This window comes from Rhynchophorus ferrugineus, unplaced genomic scaffold (genome assembly GCF_030347505.1).
Source record: "Rhynchophorus ferrugineus isolate W39M unplaced genomic scaffold, kcgeb_rfMv2 rfM2, whole genome shotgun sequence".
In the NCBI taxonomy this organism is placed as follows: Eukaryota; Metazoa; Arthropoda; class Insecta; order Coleoptera; family Curculionidae; genus Rhynchophorus; species Rhynchophorus ferrugineus.
In genome coordinates, this window is record NW_027472581.1 from 19368800 (window position 1) to 19393507 (window position 24708).

General features: G+C 29.9%; 5 protein-coding genes and 1 pseudogene across 9 annotated transcripts; 3 read left to right on the plus strand and 3 right to left on the minus strand.

Moving 5' to 3' along the window:
* Window positions 1-1140: 1140 nt before the first annotated feature.
* Window positions 1141-1948, minus strand: LOC143190931 (transcription elongation factor 1 homolog). Its single transcript, XM_076395543.1, has 2 exons — window positions 1714-1948; window positions 1141-1334 (listed from the first exon to the last, which is right to left on the minus strand). The coding sequence occupies exons 1-2, from the start codon at window positions 1827-1829 to the stop codon at window positions 1202-1204; spliced, it is 249 nt and encodes an 82-aa protein (XP_076251658.1). The 5' UTR covers window positions 1830-1948; the 3' UTR covers window positions 1141-1201.
* A 1081-nt stretch (window positions 1949-3029) lies between these two features.
* LOC143190064 (transcription elongation factor 1 homolog) lies at window positions 3030-3610 on the plus strand. Its single transcript, XM_076394147.1, has 2 exons — window positions 3030-3145; window positions 3452-3610. The coding sequence occupies exons 1-2, from the start codon at window positions 3030-3032 to the stop codon at window positions 3582-3584; spliced, it is 249 nt and encodes an 82-aa protein (XP_076250262.1). The 3' UTR covers window positions 3585-3610.
* Window positions 3611-5447: 1837 nt separating this feature from the next.
* LOC143190952 (transcription elongation factor 1 homolog) lies at window positions 5448-5943 on the plus strand. Its single transcript, XM_076395570.1, has 2 exons — window positions 5448-5563; window positions 5811-5943. Exons 1-2 carry the CDS (start codon window positions 5448-5450, stop codon window positions 5941-5943), a joined length of 249 nt encoding a protein of 82 aa, XP_076251685.1.
* Window positions 5944-9998: 4055 nt separating this feature from the next.
* Window positions 9999-10933, minus strand: LOC143190065 (transcription elongation factor 1 homolog; annotated as a pseudogene).
* A 2726-nt stretch (window positions 10934-13659) lies between these two features.
* LOC143190066 (transcription elongation factor 1 homolog) lies at window positions 13660-14577 on the plus strand. The gene is made up of 2 exons (XM_076394148.1): window positions 13660-13901; window positions 14283-14577. The coding sequence occupies exons 1-2, from the start codon at window positions 13786-13788 to the stop codon at window positions 14413-14415; spliced, it is 249 nt and encodes an 82-aa protein (XP_076250263.1). The 5' UTR covers window positions 13660-13785; the 3' UTR covers window positions 14416-14577.
* A 1177-nt stretch (window positions 14578-15754) lies between these two features.
* Hip1 (Huntingtin interacting protein 1) lies at window positions 15755-24264 on the minus strand. Of its 5 annotated transcripts, none has more exons than XM_076396226.1 (20): window positions 24176-24264; window positions 24005-24117; window positions 22194-22430; window positions 21102-21286; window positions 20984-21045; window positions 20838-20924; window positions 20469-20656; window positions 20140-20357; window positions 19907-20085; window positions 19769-19851; window positions 19549-19710; window positions 17870-18020; window positions 17660-17812; window positions 17450-17605; window positions 17221-17384; window positions 17036-17116; window positions 16829-16981; window positions 16667-16767; window positions 16381-16610; window positions 15755-16321 (listed from the first exon to the last, which is right to left on the minus strand). In XM_076396226.1, the coding sequence occupies exons 2-20, from the start codon at window positions 24086-24088 to the stop codon at window positions 16158-16160; spliced, it is 2838 nt and encodes a 945-aa protein (XP_076252341.1). In that variant the 5' UTR covers window positions 24089-24117; window positions 24176-24264; the 3' UTR covers window positions 15755-16157. The 5 variants fall into 5 exon arrangements, with proteins under 5 accessions (XP_076252341.1, XP_076252340.1, XP_076252343.1 ...); XM_076396225.1 differs by having other exon boundaries at window positions 24173-24256; XM_076396228.1 differs by lacking the exon at window positions 24176-24264 and adding an exon at window positions 23240-23402 and having other exon boundaries at window positions 24005-24134.
* Window positions 24265-24708: the final 444 nt, after the last annotated feature.

Here is a 24708-nt window from a genome sequence, read left to right on the forward strand (position 1 = left end):
TGGCTATTTCACTCAGTTTCAATTTAGAGTTATTCAAAATCATTTTATGGATTTTTTTAATGTTTCCGTCGATAACAACCTCTTATGGGCGTTCACTGCGTTCACTATGTTCACCTTCTTCGGTGCTCATTTCACCACGTCTAAACTTAGCATACCAATCCTTGATGGTCGATTTTCTTGGGGCAGTGTCCGGAAACTCGGCATCAAGCCAAGTTTTTGCTTCAACTGTATTTTTTCCCTTCAGAAAGCAATATTTAATCAACACGCGAAATCCATTTTTTTAATAATAACACAAGTTACTTCACTCAAAATGCTATAATTTATAAACTAATGATTCGACAGCTGTCATATATATACACGCATCTTTTGAGGGTTATGGCTAACTAAAAATCACGTGGATTTAATTCTAGTAGCGCCAACTATGTGTTGAACCTTTCAATTGACCTGTTACTTGTATAGGGTTGGCTATGTAATATTGACATTCAGTGAATGTCGAACTGTTTCGTTAAATCTAAATTGGAACTTTTGAACCCTGAACGATTGTTACATAACACAACGATGAACAATTATATTAATCTTATTAAATATCCAACAAATTAAAATTAGTAATATTTTTTTATTGCATAATCATTATTATACATAATTTTATAAGATAATTTGTTGTCGTTAATACTTTTATTATATTATAAATTATATAATTTTGAATTCATATTATTTCCAATGACACCGCAATTTTAATGAAGGTGCTGAAAGGATTAAAACGTACGATGCAAGTTAAAAAAACTATTAGATTTATAATTAAGTAGCTTTATTGACAATATGAACGCTTCATTGTGCTTTTATCTACATTTCACAAATTAATAGAAAATATTACTGGGAAACATCACAGTCCAATTATATTTTTTATTAATTTTCATAAAAATATTCATCAGGGAATACTTGACTAGAAGTTTTTAACGATTTGTACAGATTTTGAGTTTTTGCATATTATGCAAATTAAAAAAACTATTAGATTTATAATTAAGTACTTTTATTGACAATCCAACATACATAACAATTTGTATCAGGATTTTTATTGAAAACTTCATTCCGAATTTAAGTATCCCAAATTAATACAAAATCTAACGGGGAATACTTGAATAGAAGTTTTTAACGATGTTTATTTATGATGATTATGCTTATTTTGTATCCATTTTCTTTCTCAATTTGCTTCTTCGCAAGCATCGATCCAATCGTTATACACATCCACCGGTTCTGATAGTCTATTTATTGCTGTTTGAAAATCCTCTAGGCATATCCGACATTTTATCTTTGCTGCACTACGGCCTTTATCCCTAAAATAATACATAAAGCTATTAGTTTGTTTAATAAATTCATGTAGCACCATCTATTCGCCATTAGCAGAACTAAATATTCAACTCCATTTTATTATTAGATAAAAACGAAACCAACATTTCAGGATTCGACCAAGAAAGTGCTACCATCAGATACAAAGGTAATTTCTTCATTATATCCAAATTGATAATACAACAAAATCAGATTCAGTATCAGTTGGACGCAAAAATAGCGTAAAATGTTCGGTTCACAGATAATAAAAGCCTATTAAAGTGAGTAATGGTAATAAAAAACTAACGAATAGATAATGCTATCGTATTGTTTATGTTAAAAATAATTATTTATGTCAATAATATATTATTAGGTTAGTTTACTTACATTACAACATCACAGCTTTTTTCATGATTGCAAAAGGGACAAGTGAATTGAGTATCTAAAGGCACAATAGCTCTTCTTTTCGGTGGTGGCTTCCTTTTCGATTTTCGTCGCCCCATTATGTATTTTATAAAAAGAACTAAACTGTCACTACTATTTCGTAATAAAAGTTTAAACTGAATTTTAAAATTTCAATGGTTACAAATATTTTTCCGTCACTACCACTGAAGATGTGTTCTTATCAACGTCTTTCATACAACTAATGTTTTCGGAATAAGGGTCCACAATAAATAGATAAATTTAATTACTTTATTATATAATAAATCTAAATGATAATATTGATATAAGGCAATAGAGTGGTGAACTATAATAAAGAGAATATGAGTATACCCATTAAAGTTATAAACCGTACCTAAAGGGTGTTCTTTGAGTCATTGAATTGAAAAGAGAAATTGGTTAACTCAAATAAAACTAATTTAGTTTCTAAAAAGGATTTATAGTTTCAAAGGGTGTATAGTGTATTTACGTTTTGTAAATATTTTTTGTGGAATAAGGCTACCTTTGGAAACGTATGATTATAATTGGGAGCATAATAAATAGTTTTATTGTAAATTAATAAATAGCTATATAATATGACAGTTATATAGCATGGCCTACAAAATAATCCAATGCACTGCCAATCTTCTAAACGCGGGGCAGGTTTTTCCATCCCATATCCTAAGAAGGGTTAAAAAGATGTAGAATGCTGTTTGATGCTTCGATAACTTGTAACTTAATCCACCTATAAAATTCAATTTAGGTTAGTACTAATCAGACATATTATCAAGTATCTGCGGAATTCTTCAAAATAATAGTAATAGCTGTTATAATCCTTTTACCTGGTTATTTATTTATATAAAAATTTAGTAGAATTAAAAAATTCAAAAAAGAATACATAAACCATATAGTGACATAAACCATGAATTCATGGTATTAAAATTTTAACCAAGTTGTCTTTATAATATTATCAGCCAGAGGAACACCCTGTAGGTACGGTTTATAACTTTAATAGGTATTCTCTTATTCTCTTTATTATGGTTCAACACTCTATTGCATTATATCATTATTATCATTTAGATTTATTATATAATAAAGTAATTAAATTTATCTATTTATTGAGAAACTTATTCCGAACACATCAGTTGCATTAAAGACGTTCATGAGAAGACATCTTCGTGGTAGTGACAGGAAAATATTTGCAACTGTTGATATCTTAAAACTCAGTTTGAACTTTGATTACAAAACCGTAGTGACCCTGTAGTATTCTTATAAAATATACAATGGGACGAAGAAAATCGAAAAGGAAGCCACCACCGAAAAGAAGAGCTATTGAGCCTTTAGATACACAATTCACTTGCCCCTTTTGTAATCATGATAAAAGCTGTGATGTTGTAATGTAAGTAAACCCACATAATAATATATTATTGATATAAATAATTATTTTTAACAAAAAAATAGGTTAGTATTATCTATTCGTTAACTTTGTATTTCCAATACTCCATTTTATTGTGTTATAACTTTGGATATAATGAAGAAATTACCTTTTTATCTGACGGTAACCCTTTGTTGGTCGAATTCTGAAATGTTGGTTACGTTTTTATGTAATAGTAAAATGGAGTTGAATATTTAGTTCTGCTATTGGCGAATAGATGGTGCTACATGAATTAATTAAACAAACTAATAGTTTTATATATTATATTAGGGATAAAGGCCGTAGTGCAGCAAAGATAAAATGTCGGATATGCCTAGAGGATTTTCAAACAGCAATAAATAGACTATCAGAACCGGTGGATGTGTATAACGATTGGATCGATGCTTGCGAAGAAGCAAATTGAGAAAGAAAATGGATACAAAATAAGCATAATCATCATAAATAAACATCGTTAAAAACTTCTATTCAAGTATTCCCCGTTAGATTTTGTATTAATTTGGGATACTTAAATTCGGAATGAAGTTTTCAATAAAAATCCTGATACAAATTGTTATGTATGTTGGATTGTCAATAAAAGTACTTAATTATAAATCTAATAGTTTTTTTAATTTACATAATATGCTTTAATCTCTGTCATACCTTTATTAACATTACCATTCAAATTATATGAATACAAAATTAAATATTTTTTATAGCGCTATAGCAATCTCAAATTATCTTTAATACATATAATTAATATTTTGGCTTCAGACTATTTAAACGATTTTTTTGGGTCTTCGCATGAAGTCAGAAAAATTGTTTCTTAAATAAGTATGTTAGAAAAATACATTAATACAAAATAAAATAGTACAATTCGTAGACCAAATGGTTGAGGTTGATTTTATAGTATTTTATGATTGTTTTATTAAATTGTTAATAGATCTTTAAGCTGTCTCTTTGAACTCCTCGATTTTACCATAACAAGAACACAGCAGTAATTTTGATAGATATCACACATTTTAATGTTTGTTGCTGTTCTTTAAAATATTAGTTTTTAGTATGTTTTCTCCATTTTGACGTATATCATACAATTTAACCGTTTTAATTATCCGTTCCACAATTTTCACATTGACATCATAAAAATAATTATAACTTGTCTCACTACATTTTTGTGTTGAACAAGTAATTCAAATATTAATAGAGACAGACTTTGTCTGCTTTCAATATATAAGAGCAAAAAGATCGGAACTTTAATACACCTTTTTTGTATAATTATATTTAATTATTTTTTAATATTTATTTAGTACACAGTATATATATATATATATATATATATATATATATATATATATATATATATATATATATATATTATTCTATGTTATTATTATATTATTATATATATTTGAGATATTACATTTGGGTTTTATTTCAAATTTAATTGATCAGTAGAATTTAGCGTCAGATGCTAGTCACGTCATGCGCATGAAATCCTTAACCAATGAAATGCAGCGAAAGGGCGTTCTCAGTACCTTCCTGTTAAGGCCACGCAAAATAATTCTGAAATTATATGTACTAGGTTAACATTCTGCATATTACTTTATATTAAATACGTTATAGTCATACTGTCCATAATATTCTATAACATTTATTTCAACAAATAATATTCGATTAAATATGAAAATAAAATAATATTTAGAACTTTTTATCCCCTAAAGTGGTCGTTGTAATTTGTAACTTAATCAATTTATAAAATTCAATTTAGGTTAGTACTAATCAGACATATTATCAAGTATCTGCGGAATTCTTCAAAATAATAGTAATAGCTGTTATAATCCTTTTACCTGGTTATTTATTTATGTAATAATTTAGTAGAATTAAAAAATTCAAAAAAGAATACATAAACCATATAGTGACATAAACCATGAATTCATGGTATTAAAATTTTAACCAAGTTGTCTTTATAATATTATCAGCCAGAGGAACACCCTTTAGGTACGGTTTATAACTTTAATAGGTATACTCTTATTCTCTTTATTATGGTTCACCACTCTATTGCATTATATCAATATTATCATTTAGATTTATTATATAATAAAGTAATTAAATTTATCTATTTATTGTGGACCCTTATTCCGAAAACATCAGTTGCATTAAAGACGTTCATAAGAACACATCTTCAGTGGTAGTGACAGGAAAATATTTGCAACTGTTGATATCTTAAAACTCAGTTTGAACTTTGATTACAAAACCGTAGTGACACTATAGTGTTCTTATAAAATATACAATGGGACGAAGAAAATCGAAAAGGAAGCCACCACCGAAAAGGAGAGCTATTGAGCCTTTAGATACTCAATTCAATTGCCCCTTTTGTAATCATCATAAAAGCTGTGATGTTGTAATGTAAGTAAACCCACATAATAATATATTATAGATATAAATAATTATTTTTAACCAAATAATAGCTTAGTATTATGTCTTCGTTAATTTTGTATTTCCATTACTCATTTTATTGTGTTATAACTTTGGATATAATGAAGAAATTACCTTTGTATCTGACGCTAATTTGTATTTGTAGTTCTGCTATTGGCGAATAGGTGGTGCTACATGAATATATTAAACAAACTAATAGTTTTATGTATTATTTTAGGGATAAGGGCCGTAGTGCAGCTAAGATAAAATGTCGGATATGCCTAGAGGATTTTCAAACGGCTATAAATATACTATCAGAACCGATTGATGTGTACAACGATTGGATCGATGCTTGTGAACAAGCAAATTGAGAAAGAAAATGGATACAAAATAAACAAAACTCTGTACAAATCGTTAAAAACTTCTAGTCAAGTATTCCCCGATGAATATTTTTATGAAAATATATAAATAAAAAATAAAAAATATAATTGGATTGTAATGTTTCTCAGTTATATTTTGTTTTAATTTGTGAAATGTACTAAAAGCACATTGAAATTTTCATATTGTCAATAAAATTACTTAATTATAAATCCAGTATTTACTATTAACTTGCACCGTATGTTTTAATCCTTGTAGAACCCCCATTAAAATTACTGTGTCATTCAAAATAACAAGAATTTAGTTATAATAATATGAGTCAAATTTCAAAAGTTCGACTTTCACTGAATGCCAAGATAACATATAACCAACCCTATACAAGTACTATACACAAATATAAATGTCAAATTTTAAACAGTTAATTTATTTCAACTAACAATTATTATAACTAGCAACAGGTTTCAATAACAGTTTTACGCGTAGTTTTGTTCAAAATATTAGATAGATCTGTATGGTTCATGTTTGCAAACTCAAACGGTCAAGACACGGCATCAAAATTTATGTTCTAACGTCAACACATTATATTACTGACTCATTATGTTAACTTAGAATTTTGGTCTACAACGTTTGTCAGTTTGTAGTCTCTAATTAGTATCATTAATGTTTTGAAGAATTTCGTAGGCGTTTGATGACAAGGTCTATCAGTACCTAGACAAATGGAATTTTATAAACTGATTCGCATACATATTCAAACAGCTACCTTTTTTTCAGAAATATTTACACATTTCACAAATTCTGTTTCTTTTTAACAAAGGTAAAATAAGAAGGTGTAATCCCCTCTGAGTTCAAGACGAATTTTACATTCTTTAAAACTAAATTTGACAATATATTTGACTTTTGACATTTGACACCTATGATGGGCATTGGCACGGGTGTGCAACTCCAATGTATAAGTAGTGGGGCAAAGTTTTGCTTAGTTCAATCATTAACGGCGCTGACAACGTGAATTTGATTGGTTAATTTAAAATGGTTATGTAGAAACCTGTAAGGAAAATACTTTGCTTTGATTGGTCTGCCATTTCACCTGATTACTTTGTGACGTCACATTTATTGGCCAATAGTATTTAAATGAAAATCAAATTTAATTTTTAAAATTAATTTATTAAAATAAAAAACTATACAAATATGCATAAGTGTAAATAATATAAATATGTATAAACAAAAAGCAAAAAAAAACAATTACGAACTCTATTCTAGGCAAAATTAAAATATCTATAATTCTTCTATAACGCCTTCCCATATTTGTTTAGTTCCATCAATTTTATGGGATCTATTAGAGTTCTAACTTATCTTGATATATTGAAGGTAAACTTTAAGATATTTAGATTTTATAGTATTTAATCTGTGGAATTACTTAATATAGAATGTAGACAAATATTGCATGTTGTCTCTTTTTCAGAAGTTTTGTTAAATAGTCTGAAATAAGACTAAAATACAGTATTAGACTCTTGTTTTTTTCAGAGCAAAGTTCTCTGGAACTGAAAATATAAACTCAACAATCTCCCGTTCAAAAAGAATATAAGTTATCTAACAAGTTCATCTTCTTCACAATTTTCTCCGGGAGAATGATGTGAAAAACTTGGTTAAGATTTGTTAAACAAATGTAGTTATTTGTAAATTTAGACAAAATAGAATTCTTTAAGGTAATAAATCCCCTAAAAGTAGCAATTAAATTTTTAATTGATGACACCGCAACAAATATTTTCTTGACAAGGCAATCAAATTTAAATATACAATAGCTCTACTGTAAAATTATTGAACACTGATTGTTCTAAAAAATTAAAGTATTACAAATATTTTAGGGATATTTTACAATTAAAGTAGTATTTATTACTACTAATTATCCAGTTATCTTAATTATTACCTTCTTGTAAGACTTCTTTATATAGAGACATCACACTGACAGAACAACTTGGTGGTAGATTAAGTGAATTTTATTTCTACTAACATCTTCATAAGTAGGTTTTGATTTTCTATAAACAAACAATATATAACAGACATGTAGTAGATAGATAATTATATATATACCTGATAAAAACAATGTTGGATATGCATTTATCCTAATATCTGTTCGTGAAGCAAGTGTAATTCTAAATTTTTCACCATAATGTCCGTGACAGACACCATGACGTTGATATATTTTACCCATTTTTGGAAAGGGGCGAGATCATTCTTTGGGAAACGTTGTCTAATTTCCATAGTAGATTTTTACCCCGGTACACTACATCTTTTACTACACTGACGCATTGTCATCAATTGTTATATTATTACTCCATAATAATTAATATAAAACAGAAAATATGCACAACGTAAAACGAAAATTTCTTGATCTAAACAAAAACCAAAACCTTCAAACAACAAACTTTAAAATGGAGGCCCATAGAAAATGCTGACTTCACACAATTTGATCGACCAATCACGTTCCATGTTAGTGGCGGCACCAGGAATTTCAACTAGCCAATCACAATTTGCGATCGCAGCGCTACCGTTGATTGAATTAAACGAAACATTTTCCCAAGATCGCCTATACCGTGAAATTTCTATTTTTTCTATGGGCATTGGCTGTTTTATTGGAAGGGCTATATAGTAAGCTATTTGCACTACTGTAGTACTAATTGCAGCTCTTATATTGTTATATCTTAAACCAAAAGTAGCAACCACATGATATATAAAATATGTGTAACAATACGAATAATCTGAATATAATATGAAAAAGACCATCCCCCGATGGGTACGATTGTAAACTTACCTTTAATCAAATGTAAACAACACTTACCAAATTCAAAACAGAGGAGAATCCGACGAAGGTGCACGGCTCAATAGGTAATATACAAAGAGAACTAGAAAGTGACAAATTAATATTAGAAAACTCAAGCCGCAAATAGTTTGGAAATAGGTACAAAGGAAATAAAAAAACACTTTAAGGTATAAAATGTTCTATATATTTATTTATTTTCGTGTTTAATTAAATAGTTTTTGTTGAGACAAATCTTATAGAATTGTTAATCCATTGAGTTTATTTGAGAACGCTATGGACAGTATGACTATAATGTATTCAATATAAAGTAATGTACAGAAAACATATAATTGTAGAATTGTATTGCGTGATCTTAACAGGAAAGCGCTGAGAACGTCAATCCCCTGCATTTCATTGGCTAGTTTAAATTACCATTACTGACATCTGTACAGAAAATAATTTATTAGGAGGCATTTCATTGGTTGAGGATTTTATGCTCATCACTTGATTAGCATCTGACACCAAATTCTACTGACCAATTAAATTTGAAATAAAACACAAATGTAATTTCTCAAATATATATAATAATATAATAATAACATGTAATAATATATATAAAATAACTAAATAAATAATAAAAAATAATTAAAAGTAATTATAAAACAGATGTATTAAAGTTTCTATCTTTTTGTTCTTTCATACTGAACGCAGACTAAGTCTGTCTCTGTTGATATTTTATTTACTTGACTAATATTAAAGTAAGGCAAATTATTTTTTTTACAATGTCATTGTGAAAATTATGAAACAAATAATTAAAAATGTCAAGTTGTATGATATTCCAAAAAATAGTATTTTAAAGTACAGTAACAAAAACTAAAATTTATGATATATATCAAAATCACTGGTGTGGTATTATTATGATACAGCTTCAAAATCTGTTAACGATATAATAAAACAATCATGAAATACTATAAAATCAGTCTCAACTTTTTAGTTTACGAATTATATTATTTTATGTTGTATTTATGTATTTTTCTAACATATTTATTTAAAAATTAATTTTTCTAACTTCATGCGTAGACCCAAAAAATCGCTTAAGTAAAAAAGCAAAATATCAATTATATGTATTAAAGATGAGGTTTCTATTTCTCTATAAAAACATTATTTGATTTTGTATTCATATAATTTGAATGATATGATAATTTTAATAAAGGCACGGATTAAAGCATACTATGCAAAATAAAAAAACTATTAGATGTATAATTAGGTAGTTTTATTGACAATCCAACATACGTGACAATATATATAAGGAATTTTATTGAACACTTCATTGCTCTTTAAGTATCTTTTCCCAAATTAATATAAAATATAACAGGGAATACTTGAATGGAAATATTTAACGATTTGTACAAAGTGTTTATTTTGTGTCCATTTTCTCTTTCAATTTGCTTGTTCGCTAGCATCTATCCAATCGTTATATACATCCACCGGTTCTGATAGTCTATTTATAGATGTTTGAAAGTCCTCTAGGCATATCCGACATTTAATCTTTACTGCATTACGACCTTTATCCCTAAAATAATAAATAAAAATATTAGTTTATTTAACAAATCCGTGAGACACCATGTATTCGTCAATAAAAGAACTAAATATTTAACTCCATTTTAATATATCATAAAAACATAACCAAAACTTTTAACGTGTTACTGTCAGATGCAAAGGAAATTGTGTTCATTATATCCAAACTTATAAAACAATGCAATCAAATTAAGTGTCAGTTGGATGCAAAAATAGCGTAAAAGACCCGGTTTACAGATAAAAGAAACCTATTAAAATGAGTAATGAAAATAAAAAAAACATAAGGAATAGACAATGCTAACGTATTTTTTATATAAAAATAATTATTTACAATAATATATCATTAGATTGGTTTACTTATATTACATCACAACTTTTATCATGATTGCAATAGGGGCAATTGAATTGTGTATCTAAAGGCTCAATTGTTCTTTTTTTCGGTGGTGGTTTCCTTTTCGATTTTCTTCGTCCCATTGTATGTTTTATAAGAACACCACACTGTCACTACTGTCCCGTAATCAAAATTCAATCTGAGTTTCAACTTAACTAACAGTTTCAAATATACCACTGAAGATATATTCTTATAAACGTTTCTCATACAACTAAACTTTTCCGAATAAGAGTCCACATTAAATAAATAAATATGATTACTTTACTGTACAATAAATCTAATTGATAATATTAATATGAGCCATTAAGTGATGAACTATAATAAACAATATAATGGTATAAAAGTGATAAACCGTACTTAAAGGATGTTCCTCTGAGTGATAAAATTGTAAAGAAAATATGGTTCAATTTTAAATTCAAATAAAACTTATTTAATTTTCAAAAGGGATTTATAATTTCAAAGGCAGGATGCACGTATTTACGTATTAAAAAGTATTTTTGGGTGACTAAGACTACTTCTGAGAATCTATGATTATAATTGAGAGCGTAATAAATTGTTTTACTGTAAATTAATAAATATCTCTATAATATGACAGCATTATATAGCATGTCCAATAATAAAATGTACATTATATATTTCAACGGAATATCGATTACCCAGTTAAAAAAGCTGCCGCATAAGCAGCTCGCAAAACTGGCAAACATCATTAACTCCATCATGAGGCTGCAACATTTCCCGGCGTCTTGGAAACACGCACATATAGCGGTTATACCCAAGAAAGGAGCAAAATTATCTTCATCTGATTACAGTCCTATCAGCCTTCTCAGTGCCATTTCGAAGCTTGCCGAGAGGGCAATACTCTACACTCTCAACTCTTTCAGAAAGGAAAACAACATCATTCCTGATGAACAATTCGGCTTTCGCGCTCACCACCCATCCGTTCATCAGGCTACCCGTCAGGCCGCACACATCCATCACGCTCTTGACCAACGTAAAAAGCTTGGAGCAGTTCTTCTGGACCTAACCAAAGCCTTCGACAAGGTCTGGCACGACGGATTGATCGCAAAGTGTATGCGGTTAGGCCTCCCAGAAGACCTAACCGCTCCCATCAAATCCTATCTCTCGGATAGATCTTTCCAGGTCAAGATCAGGGAATCACTTTCCAGTCGTAAACAAATCGATGCTGGCGTACCTCAAGGTTCCCCGCTGGCGCCAGCCTTATTTAACCTCTTTATTTCAGATCTGCTGAGAAAAAAAAGCACATTGACGTCGCGTTTTACTCTGACGACACTGCTTTCTTCACGGCCGCTAGGTTCGAAGTTACAATTCATGAATGTTTACAGAAGCAGCTCGATCATGCGGTCAAGTAGTTCAAATTCTGGAGGTTGCAAATCAACCCCCTGAAAACCCATTCCATCATTTTCCATAAGAAGCGTTACGCACTGCGCGCCTCGCAACTTAAGATCGACACCGCAATAATTCCATGGCTGGATAACGTCACGTACCTAGGTCTTCACTTCGACCGGCAGTTCAGTTGGCATTTCCAAATCCAAAAAGCAATCCAAAAAGGTTCAGGGATAGCAAACCTGCTATCTTTTCTGATCTGCCCTTCTAGCAGACTTCCCATCTCCATCAAATGCTACGGATCTAATGTCTACTTCAAGTTTGTTACACCCAACCAGGTCAAACGGCTTCAAGTTTTCCAAAATAAGCTCCTCAGGAGAATATTAAACGCTCCATGGTTTGTCAGAAATAATCAAATTCATAGGGAAACTGACACTCCAGAAATCAAGCACTTCATATCTCAATCATTCCACAAACAACAACTCAGCTCAAGTTCTTCTGAAAACGCGCTTGTTCGCGAGCTGGTCGACATGCTGGGAGCTTAGCACTGCGTCACCGCTAAGCTCTCCCCCTTTTCCAGGCTAAAACGGCCTCATCCGTCGCTACAGTCATAACTTTTGCCCCCGTACAACAGTACCCAGTTGTGTGTTAACTCAGGTTCGCGAATCAATAGAATCGCCGGGCCCTCGTGCCCAATAACGGCTGCCCGATCAGCAGGTGCCATATCCCCAAATTTAATGCAGTAGCAGTAGCGATCCACAGGGGTCAACTGTGAGGCGGTTTCGGTTTAGTGTATTGGTAAGCCCAAAGGCAGGCCCACATAACCCGGTCCAACTTGTCACTCCAGGGCAAATCTCCGCGACCAGATATGCTTCATGCAATCCACCGCCTGGTTTTAGGCCAGAACAAAAAAAAAGGCACATTATAGGTGATGTTCAATGTAGTACCAATTATGGTTTGCAAAAATAAAAAAAAAATGTTTTAAACTCCAAACATATTTTGCCTCTCATTTTATCCTTGTTAAAAAAAAGATGTAGAATACTATTTGACCCGTTGGTAACTTGTAACCTAAATAAAATTCAATTGATTCAATTCAATAATCCAATTTAATTCGATAAATTTTTATGACGTGTAGTGGCTGTTTTATTGAAGGGGCTATATAACTATAATAAAAAGCATTAAATTGTATGTATTTTAATGGAGATTTGAGGTTGATTCATTCATTGATAAATGTAACCCTGATGCCAGTAACAAGTGCTGTTATATTTTTACCTGGTTATTTATTTATTTACTAATTTAGTAGAAATGAGAATTCCAAAGAAGAATACATAAACCATATAGTGACATAAACCATATTGACATAACCAGCATTGAATTAAAATTTGAACCAAATTTTCTTTACAATTTAATCACTCAAAAGAACACCCTTTAAGTACGGGTTATAGAACTTTTATATGTGTATTATTATTCTTTTTATTATAGTTCCTCACTCTATTGCCGTTTATCAATATTATCAATTAGATTTATTATATCATAAAGTAATTAAATGTACTTATTTATTGTGAACTCTTATTCCTAAAACATTAGTTGCATGAAAGACTTTATAAGAACACATCTTCAGTGGTAGTGACAGGAAAATATTTGTAACCGTTGGAATTTTTAAATTCAGTTTGAACTTTAATTACGAAACAGTAGTGACACTTTAGTGTTCTTATACAATATACAATGGGAAGGCGAAAATCGAAAAGAAAGCCACCACCGAAAAGAAGAGCAATTGTGCCTTTAGATACACAATTCACTTGCCCCTTTTGCAATCATGATAAAAGCTGTGATGTTGTAATGTAAGTAAGCTAACCTAATAATATATTATTGTCATAAATAATTTTTTTTAACATAAATAATACAATAGCATTATCTATTGTTTAGTTTTTTATTACCATTACTCACTTTAATAGGTTTTTATTATCTGTAAACCGGACATTTTACGTTATTTTTGCATCCAACTGACACTGAATCTGATTTTGTTGTTATAAATTTGAATATAATAAAGAAATTACCTTTGTATCTGATGGTAACACTTTCTTAGTCGAATTAATCCTGAAATGTTGGTTGCGTTTTTATCTAATAATAAAATAGAGTTGAATATTTAGTTCTGTTATTGGCCAATAGATGATGTTTCATGGGTTTATTAAATAAACTAATAGTTTTAATTATTATTTTAGGGATAAAGGCCGTAGTGCAGCAAAGATAAGATGTCGGATATGCCTAGAGGATTTTCAAACGGCTATAAATAGACTATCAGAACCGGTGGATGTGTATAACGATTGGATCGATGCTTGCGAACAAGCAAATTGAGAGAGAAAATGGATACAAAATAAACAAAACTCTGTACAAATCGTTAAAAACTTCTATTCAAGTATTCCCTGATGAATATTTTTATGCATATTAATAAAATATATAATTGAACTCTAATAAATTAGTAGTTATATTTTATATTAATTTGTGAAATGTACTTAAAAGCCCATTGAAATTCCTATATTGTCAATAAAGTTACTTAATTATAAAATTGATAGTTTTTTTTAACTTGCATTGTATGTTTTAATCCTTACAGTATCTTCATTAAAATTATGAAGGCAACAGCAATTTATCTTATAAAATTATGTATAATGATGATTACGCTATAAAATAAAATATTACTATTTATTATTTTAATTTGTTGGATATTTAATAAGATTAACGTAATTGTTCTTCGTTTTGTTATGTAAGCACATTTCAAAAGTTCCAATTTACTTTTAATTACGGGGCAGTTCAGTAGATTCCAAGATAACATACGGTCAACCCTATGCAATTACTATACACAAATATATGTGTTAACTGTTAAACTCGGTGATTTTGACATTTCACTTCATAAAATAAAAGTTTTCTGTTTACTACTGTTGGGTTACTCGGTGTATACAGAAGCTAATAATGGATCGATCAAAATTGCATTGTCCAAGCTTATCACACTTTTAGAAACTTATTATGATACCCCAATTGTCGATATTGGTTACAAGGATTAAAAAAGTCGAACACTGTCCTCAAATTCTCCGAGATAATTAATATAGCTCAGCAGTTCATGAATCAATTGTTACATAGTATTACAAAATATGAGAAAGATTCAAAAGGAGGCAAAATAGCCACCGCACGAATTGACTGGAAATGTCAGAAAAAAAAAGAAAAGTTTACTGGACCTACTACCAGAATTTCGAGTGCGAAATGTCTTGGATTAGCCCATTCTCATGACGCGTTTAATATTGTTATTTATTTGCATATGGTTGGATCAATAAGGCGTAGAGTATGAAAAGCTACTAAAAATAAATGAAACTATTACTGCAAATATCTATCGACGTCAACTGAACAAATCGAATGATGTATTGTTGCAAAACAGGCAATAGCGGGTAAGAGTCGCAAAATCATCCTCTTGTATGATAATGTTCTGCAACACGTTACAAATATAATCAGGGACTCATTATTGCGAAGTTCTGCCGCATCTAACCCACTCGGCAGTTGTAAAGTTCGAAAATCTAGGGAAATTTTAAATAATATATATTGTATCAATTTTTCTCAATAAATGTCTATTTAAAGTGAAATATTGATCAAAATATATGCAAACACCTAATAGTATTGCTAAGTTTTAAAAAAATAAAAATCAGTATTAACTTGTCGAGTCTTTAATAACATTAAACTTTGATAAATGTTATAGACATGTATAAAATATCTAATCTAAATGGTAAATAGTTAACTCTAAAGTAAAATAACAGTTAATATATTACAACTAACAATGATTATAACTAGCAACAGGTTTTAATAACATAGTATTACGCTTAGTTTTGTTCAAAATATTAGATAAATCTATATGGTTTATGTATGCTTCTTTGGAATTCTTATTTCTACTAAATTATTAAATAAATAAATAACCAGGTAAAAAAATTACAGCAATTGTTACTGGCATATCGAGGTTACCATGTGGTAATTTATGAATGAATGAATCAACCTCAAATCTCCATTCAAAGACATACAAAGCAATGCTTTTTATTATAATAAAGTACTGGTTCTGGTCAAGTATCACTTTCTCCGCCTAACTGGTAATGGTGCTTCCTTAATTTGGACAGTTTATAACGTTCCTGCTCCAACTCCTTTTCCAATTCCAGCACTCGAACTTGCACCTCCATTTCCATTCTTTTAGCTTGATGTAAGCTCAAGTTTGAAACATCGAGCTCTTCTGCAATAACAATACCGTTTTAGATTATACGTGATATTATTTAAATCTTTCGCATTTACCTCTTTCCTCAATGAGTTGACTACAATCTTTTACGGTAGCTACAACTGTTCCAGTAGCTGTTGTGACTCCTTTTGATGCCTGCGTAAGTTGCTGAAGATTTTCGCTTCTTCTGTCTGCCTTAACACGACTAGCGACTACGAGTTGTGCTGTGGAAGCGCCTATTTCTTGGGCAGCAACAACTAACTGTTCTAGTTTTCCGTTCGATGTTACGACTTTATCAGCAGCCGTCCTAAAGCAAAGAATCTCAGTACCAAAAAAAAAAAACATTAAAAAATCTACAATTACAATAAAAATTTAGCAGCTACTGCTACAGCTTTGGCAGCTGAAATGAACCCATCTGTCCACTGATGATTCCGTTTATAAAAATCCTTGGCGCTAGCAGTACCCTAAAATATTATAGATATCCATTGTTTTTTAGTTAAGGATCATTTAACAAGTTACACTTACTCTGCCCTGAGCAACTATTTCGGCTTGGAGAAATCGAGATTTTTTAACTAATATTCTGATAGCTTGCATGAGATTTGTGCAAGTATCAAGAATTTTCTCATTTACTTCAAGTTTGATACCTGAATCTGCCGCTCTGGAGTTTGTTAACATTTCCTAAAGATAGCATATTAATTTTTCAATTTTTTACCTTTTTTCTGGTCATATTACCTGAATCCTATTTGCAGCTTCTTCAATAGCTTTATCCATTGTTGCCATTTCATTCTCTAACATATCAGCTAAATTTTCAGCCTAAAAAATCATTTATATTAATGTATTAACTATAAAGAAAGCATTTTTATATTTTCATGTTTCATCAATTTCTATATAAAACTATGAGTAATATTTGTAATTACTTTTTCTCCTAAAAGCGTCATATTTATGGTTTCTCCCAGAGCTGCAATTTCCTCTAACTTCTCTAATGCCTCAGTAACAGCCTGAGAAGTACTTTGGCTTTCTTTTAAATTGTGCAGTAATTTTAGAACAACATCCCCAAGAAGTTTGCAAGATTCGGCCATTTCTAATATAAGAGTAGCATAATTATATAATGCCTGGTACTTATGTCAGCTTTTTATCAAAACTTACTTTCACCAAACGAAATGTCTGGGCTAGTATTCCCAGTGGCTCTGCCTTGTAAAATATACATTGAATGTCTATGAGATATTTTATTTGATAATGTAATGATTCCAGCATAATCCATATAATCTATGGAAATACTTTCTTGGAGTACTTCTTGGCAACCTAAAGTATGAAACAAATAAAATTGACCACTACAACTTGCACCATAAAAATTACCAATGGCAAGTGACCGCAAATAATCAGTGCTACAAGTTAAAGCCGTAATAGCAGGATTATCTACTTCATGTATAGCGTGGTTCAATATTTCTTCATTATTCTCTATTGATTTCCTCAGGATGTTTCTTAACCTTAAATCGACTTCATTTCGCTCTACCAACAATAAAAAATAGACAAAATATATTTCTGAACGAAGTACATTATTCTCACCATCATCAATTTGTCTCTCTAATTCTTGTAGCTTATGTGATAATTCTTCAGTTTTTTTCCTGAGTTCTTCTTTGTCTTCCAAAACTTCTCTCAAATCACTGACTACTGAATCACGTTCTCGGCAAGCATCAGCAACACTTTTTTTCAAAATCTGTAGAATTTAAATAGAATTAAAAAACGATAGAAATTTATAAGCCAAACTAAAGAATTGAAGCAATGGTGTCAGTTTAACAAAAAGTTGGAATGGTTTATTTATTTATTTATTATTTTAAAAGCCCATCAGCCTCTTGGGCTATATAAGGTCGGGTTACAATGTAGTATTTAAATAAAGTATATATTGACATATAGTAATTACATATAATATACTGTAGATCATAGTAAACTAACAATATATATATATATGGTATAAGACAAAATAAAGACATTTAAGTTAAAATAATAAATAATATAAATTACAATAACATTTTTTCTCTCTCTGAAGGTATCACAAGAGCTGTATCAATCCCGCGGCAAAAATTTGATAAGCATGTCCAAGTTATTGGGTTGGACCAATTAAATTTATAATAAAAAGTGGGTAGATTAAAAAGTATAGTTGGAATATTATACAATATACATTTCATGAAGGGAAATAATATAGATTATCATATTAGAAAAACAGTCTTGGAAGTACCTCGAACTTTCAGCAAGTACTATTTCCACTATATACCAATACACAAAACTTGTTAACTACTCATGAAATTTCTACAGTTCACTTTTTTCCCACCTTTTTTTAGGAATTAGCTACAAATCTATTACGATCCATTTTCTGAAGAAGTATCAATTAGAAGGCATTTCTTCACCATTTCGAAATAGTCTGTCACCTAGGCCATGGTGAATCGATTTGACCAAGTGCTAACTAGAAGGCATTATACCTGCTTAGTATGCTGGACGCGACAGGACTTCCCATTCGAGATCCAACGTGTGTAACGTTGTCATGAAGAAGGATGACTTTGCGTCTGTTACGAACTATTGCTGGTCCTTTTTGCAATAATACATCATTCATTTTGTTCAATGGACAACTGGCACTAATAGTTTCATTGGTTTTTTGTACTTGGAATTATCGTAGTAGATCTACTTTTCATCGCCAGTCACAATACGCCCCATAAGATTGTTCGAAAAATCGAAAAGGCATTTTTGGTCAATTCGTGTAGTAACCATTTTTTTACCTTTTGGAGCTTTCCTATGGTATGAAAACGTCCGGAAACACTTGATTCCACAGTTCAACAACACAAGTAATGAATGCTGAAAATGCGATTTTGACTGTTCCATGATTATTACCAGTAAATACTGAATAACTCGAAAATACTAATAGCAAAACTGTTATTTTATATAGAGAAATGTCAAGACCATCATTAACAATTTTTTACGTTGATATACCAGTACCAGATATATCATCAATCGAAATACATTTAATGTTCTAATAACATTTTAAACATCATCTTTACTAATGCAAAATTACTCAGTATAAGGAATACACAGTGTTTTTCTCCTTAATATCAAGTGCAAGATAAGATCTTATTATCAGTTTTAACCATTAAACACTTTAGATATGACAAGGACACGTATATATGTTTTGATTTTATAACGATAAAAAATTATCATTTTAGGTGCCGCTTAACTATAATTACTTTTAAACTCACCTCCGTTTCCATATTGAATAATTCTTTATCTTTTTGTAAAAGAGATAATTCTTCAGATTTTTGTCTTTCCATATGTTCAAGCCTCTCTTTTTCAACTTCTAATTCACTCAGTCTCTCAACAGTTTTCAATGCTTGGGTCAACTTTTTTTCAATTTCCGCTTTCTGAAACCAAATAACGTTTAATTGGATAAATATAGTTGATTCAGATACTTTAAGATACCTTTCTCAGTTCTGCAACATGTTCGTCACGCAGTTTGACGTAAATAGCTTTAAGCTTATCAAATTTTTCGTGAAACTGTTTCTCTAGAAAGAAATAAGATTCAGGATTTGTTGGTATTGATTATTATGATCGACTTACGTTCAGAATCTTGCGACTGGGCAACTGCAAAGCTCTGATTTAACAAATCCTCTTTAATGTGTTTTTCTTGTTCAAGTTCGCTATCTTTCAAGGCCAGATCATGCTCTAATCCTAATATTTTGTTTTGTAACATATTTATATCCCTCTTGTTCCTGGACATGAGGGCATTTATTTCACCTCTGTGAATACAAATGATGTACTGAAGAAACGAATGAAATTATTATAAAAAGCACCTTAATTTTTCACACTCTGTATTTAAAAATTCCTTTTCTTGAAGTATTTTTTGATGTACCGCAATGCTAATTTGATTTTCGGGTATACTATTATCAGTAGTGTCGACTAAAGTTTCCTCATGAATTGGTTCCTCTTCATGTTCAGGTTCTTGAGGTACAACTACTTCTTGAGTTACATACTCATGGAAATCTCCCATTATCAGAAAATTTGGGGGTTTCTACAAAGAATTCATGGCTAGTTCAGATTATATAGCACAAAAAGTTAAAAATAAATAAGCAGATTAGTGACAGACAGAATCAAAAATGACATTAAGTCAGTTAAGTCATACCTCTGGTAAAGGTGGAATAGCAATTAAATCTTTGAAGTACTGCAGATTGCTAGTATTTTCGTAAAATTTCTTTAGAGCTCTAAACTGTTTATGAAATCTGTCTCTGTGTCCTGACAACACATCAGGTGGTAATGTTGAATGAAGCCTGAATAGTAGCTTAACACAATAATCGTAAAGTTTTGACGCATCTGAAAGTAATATATTTTATGGTAGTCAATGTTTGCTTGATTAATGAGTAATTGAAATTTTTAATAATTTATATGATATATGTTAATTAATAATTTTAGCTGGAATTAGTTGAATATTTAATTAGTAGCATCATTATTAGAATAAAAGTAAGACAATTTAATAATATACAGTCAACTGTACCTTGAATACATGGGATTAGAGGCGCCAACCTGCACTGTCCTGCACTAGTCATTGAATTAGACCGTGCCATATTTAATGAACCAAACACTAATCATAAAAGTTGTATTAATTTTAACGTAAATGGCAATAAAAACTGAAAAGCTTACCTGCTTCTTGTAAACTTAAGATGTGATCCATATAATCAAACATTTCTATTGTCATATCAAATCTACAATCGATCGTATAAGCTTGATTGATTCAAACAACAGTTTATGGTTGACTTACATATTGTTCACATCAGTTCCAGCAATACTTTCAAGCTCCTGTGGGGAAACACCCAAACTCCCAGGAAATCGTGGATTTCTTTTATGGAATTCCAATTTGTTAAGTAATAAAGATGTGTACAGTCTTATCATTCTACCATAACCTTCTTTTAGATGCCCCCATAATTTTCCAATTTCATCAATTTCCTGAGATATATGCATGTATATAATAAATGTATTTATATAACATAAATGAATAAGTGATATACAATTTTGCTTCCACCAATTTCCTATAAATGGATTCGAGCAGCAGTCGAAATAAACAGATAAAATAAAAGAATAAACAGAAAAAAGATTTAAAAAAAATAGTTTCGTGTAATTTCGGATAGTGCACAGTCTGAATGAGCTACATATTGTACAAAAAATTAAGTAATATAATATAAACGAAAATAGTCTCATACACACTTAAAAATCAGTAGCTATAGTTATATATGGTTATAGCCATTCATAAAAACGAATTGTTTTATTTATGTGGTAATATAAACATAATAAAGTGAAATCTTTTTTGAACATCAACGAGTTGTGCAAGTGCAAATAACAATTTCTGAAATCAATCTTTTCCCATATCTGTAAATATAGACTCAAAAAGATATTTTAAAGCTCTTCAAAGATCTAAAGATGATTTGGAGGCAAGACCATTGGTTGTTTGTTGAACAATATTAATGCTTGTTTGCTTGTAATCAAAAAACGAAAGGGATTTATGCATTACTTCATGACTGGAATCATTTGTCATTTGCCATGAAATAAGATTCCTACGATAACTCTAAGGGAAAAAATCATTAGGGCATTCTAATCAATATTCTACATCAACAGTGAAACTGAATATTTATTTCCCAAGCTCATGCTCTTTAGTTGGTAGGCAGAGGGCTTAGCTGATCAGCCCTTCGAAGAAATAAAAAATTGGGTGATTTTTCAGATGACGATCCTTCTCAATATAAAATTTGTAGATTTGCACTGAGCAATATTTCACCTATGACGATAATAATGATAGAGATTCGAAAAAAATATAGCGGAAGCAAAGTTATACACCAAACACATAAGCTTTATATGTTACCTTCCTGTGTTTTTGACTATGTACTAAACAAAGCGGGTGCCCTTCCCGAAGAATTTTATGTATCACATGGCAAAATTTCCATGCCACTATTCTATCTTCCAAAAAAGGAAGTCTTAATGCATAAGTCCAAAATATTTTGGAACTCTGTGTCTCGAACGTGCCTATTATAGCCGATCGAACATGTTTCTGTTTAACTGGGCATTCCTGTCCATTAATAGCTTTTTGAAGTGCCTGCGCCTACAAATAACAATATTGTGTGTTAATAAAAAATAACTTTATCATAACGTCAACTTTAACAAGTACATCAAACACTACGATATTACGATAATTTCTACATAAATATTAAGAATGACTGAAATAATTAACTAATCAATTTAAATATTTAGATTTAGCTAATACATTAATTTATATTTGCAAATTAGAACTGTTAAGATAAAGAACATTTGCTAAAATCCCTGTTTTGAAACCATTAGATCGTAGTATTCATTTGAGGATGTTTATTGTAGTTTATACATTAAACATCTGGTATAAATATTGCTAATCACTCTAACAAATAATTCCCAAGGAACATATGTCATATAAAATAGACATCGTTTTGTTTCTTAAGAAAACATATTTTTCATATTAATATTTATTTGTAATATTTAGAGTTCAAATATATAATTGAAAAATGTTAAAAAGCTATATGCTGCAGCATGACAACCATAAAACCTTAAAAGCATAACATTCAACTGTTGCATAGGAATAATTTTGTAAGACAGCAGGCATAATTAGAATATTATACAATTACACAATAACAACGAATGCTTTAAATAATTTTGAAAAATGTAGTCAGTTTAAATGGCCTGCTAATTAACAATGTCGTGAAACTAAATACCACGATTAAATAGAAAAGAAATAGCATAACATTTCCTATGCATGCCTTAATGCTTTGGCATATATATTCATTGATTAAGAAAATAAAACCTTACATAAAATTTGAAAGCTATACCAATTCAAAATTAAAATGTTGTAAGGACATATACACAGTTTAAGCAGATACTTACATATTTGTCATAATCTCTTTCAGTATATAATTTAGCCATATTTTTAATACCTATTAGGTCGTTTATATCAAAAGTTATTAAAAAATTGAAGCATGCACAGTTAGTATAGGAAATAAATAAATAATCTAATTACAAATAACCATATTTACATGCAAATCTGAAACTAAAAAGCGATCCGTTAGTAAATTATTTTATATCAAACTGCCCACAAATATCAGTAAAACCTCTTTAATAACAAAATTACTTATCTTATCATCTGATAATTGAAATTAATTTTTTATGAAAATGTGAACATTTGATAAAACACTTTTTATACTAAATTCGTTATTATAAAAGTAAATGTAAATGTTGAATTGGGTGTCAAAAACAATTTATTAAAGGTCTTTGACACCCACATATTAATGTTTGTTTCCTTTTTGATGTGCAGAGCAAACCAATATGCACAGGATGTACATACTTTGCTCCAAAAATAAGTCAACTAGAAATAAATTCCTTCTCTGAGATTAGTAAATGAGAAACCAAAATAAAAAATGCCATTTCCGGGTAATATTATTTATTATCACTGTAAGATTTCATCTTATTTCAAGATTTAATTTTAGTTGCTTAACTTAATATTGTTGATTTCTGTGAAACTTATATTTGCTTAAAAAACATTGCATTACACCTTAATGACTCATGCTTTGTGAAGGACATTGATCATTACAAATGCTTTAATAGAAATATGCATGACATGATATACGATATATATCAAACAAAAATCTGCACCTGGGCTTTTTCGAAGTTTTCCCTCTCGATTTCTAAGCTAGTTTTTCTAGGGTGTAACACCCGAGGTAACGACAAAGATGCCATTCTGATAAATTACTGGAAATCAAAAGAAACTACAAAAACAACAATTTTTGTAATATTTTGTCAAAACACATAAATTAACCGCACCACACTTTGTTTAACACTCATTATAAGAATCACAAATTGAACACTGACGGAAAAATTATAAAGTTAGCAGCAGAACTGGAACAAGAGACATCTATTGTGTCAATATTACGTTATTATTATGTCAGTTTAAATGTCAGTATAAATAACCCCTTATAAAAAGCAGAAACCTGTATAATAATACAATAATTTCAAAGAAAATTTCTAATATATTGGTATATTTTATCATATATTATTGTATCAAACTATTGTATGAATTATAAAAAAGAATGATTTTTTGTTGAATGATATTTATTAGACGTGACATGTGCTGCTTCTAAAGGGACATTCTAAAAAAAACTGACTGTTATAAATAAGGGCCCAGTAGCTATTTTCATGATTTTTTTAACATTTTCATTATTGAACTGATACTCTTGTGGTCAAATTAAAAAACATTATTATATATACCTTTATATCATTATATAAACTGAGCATTATTATTATTAACTGAACATTATGTAAATACTGAGAAATTAAAAATATGACCTCTGTAGACTTTA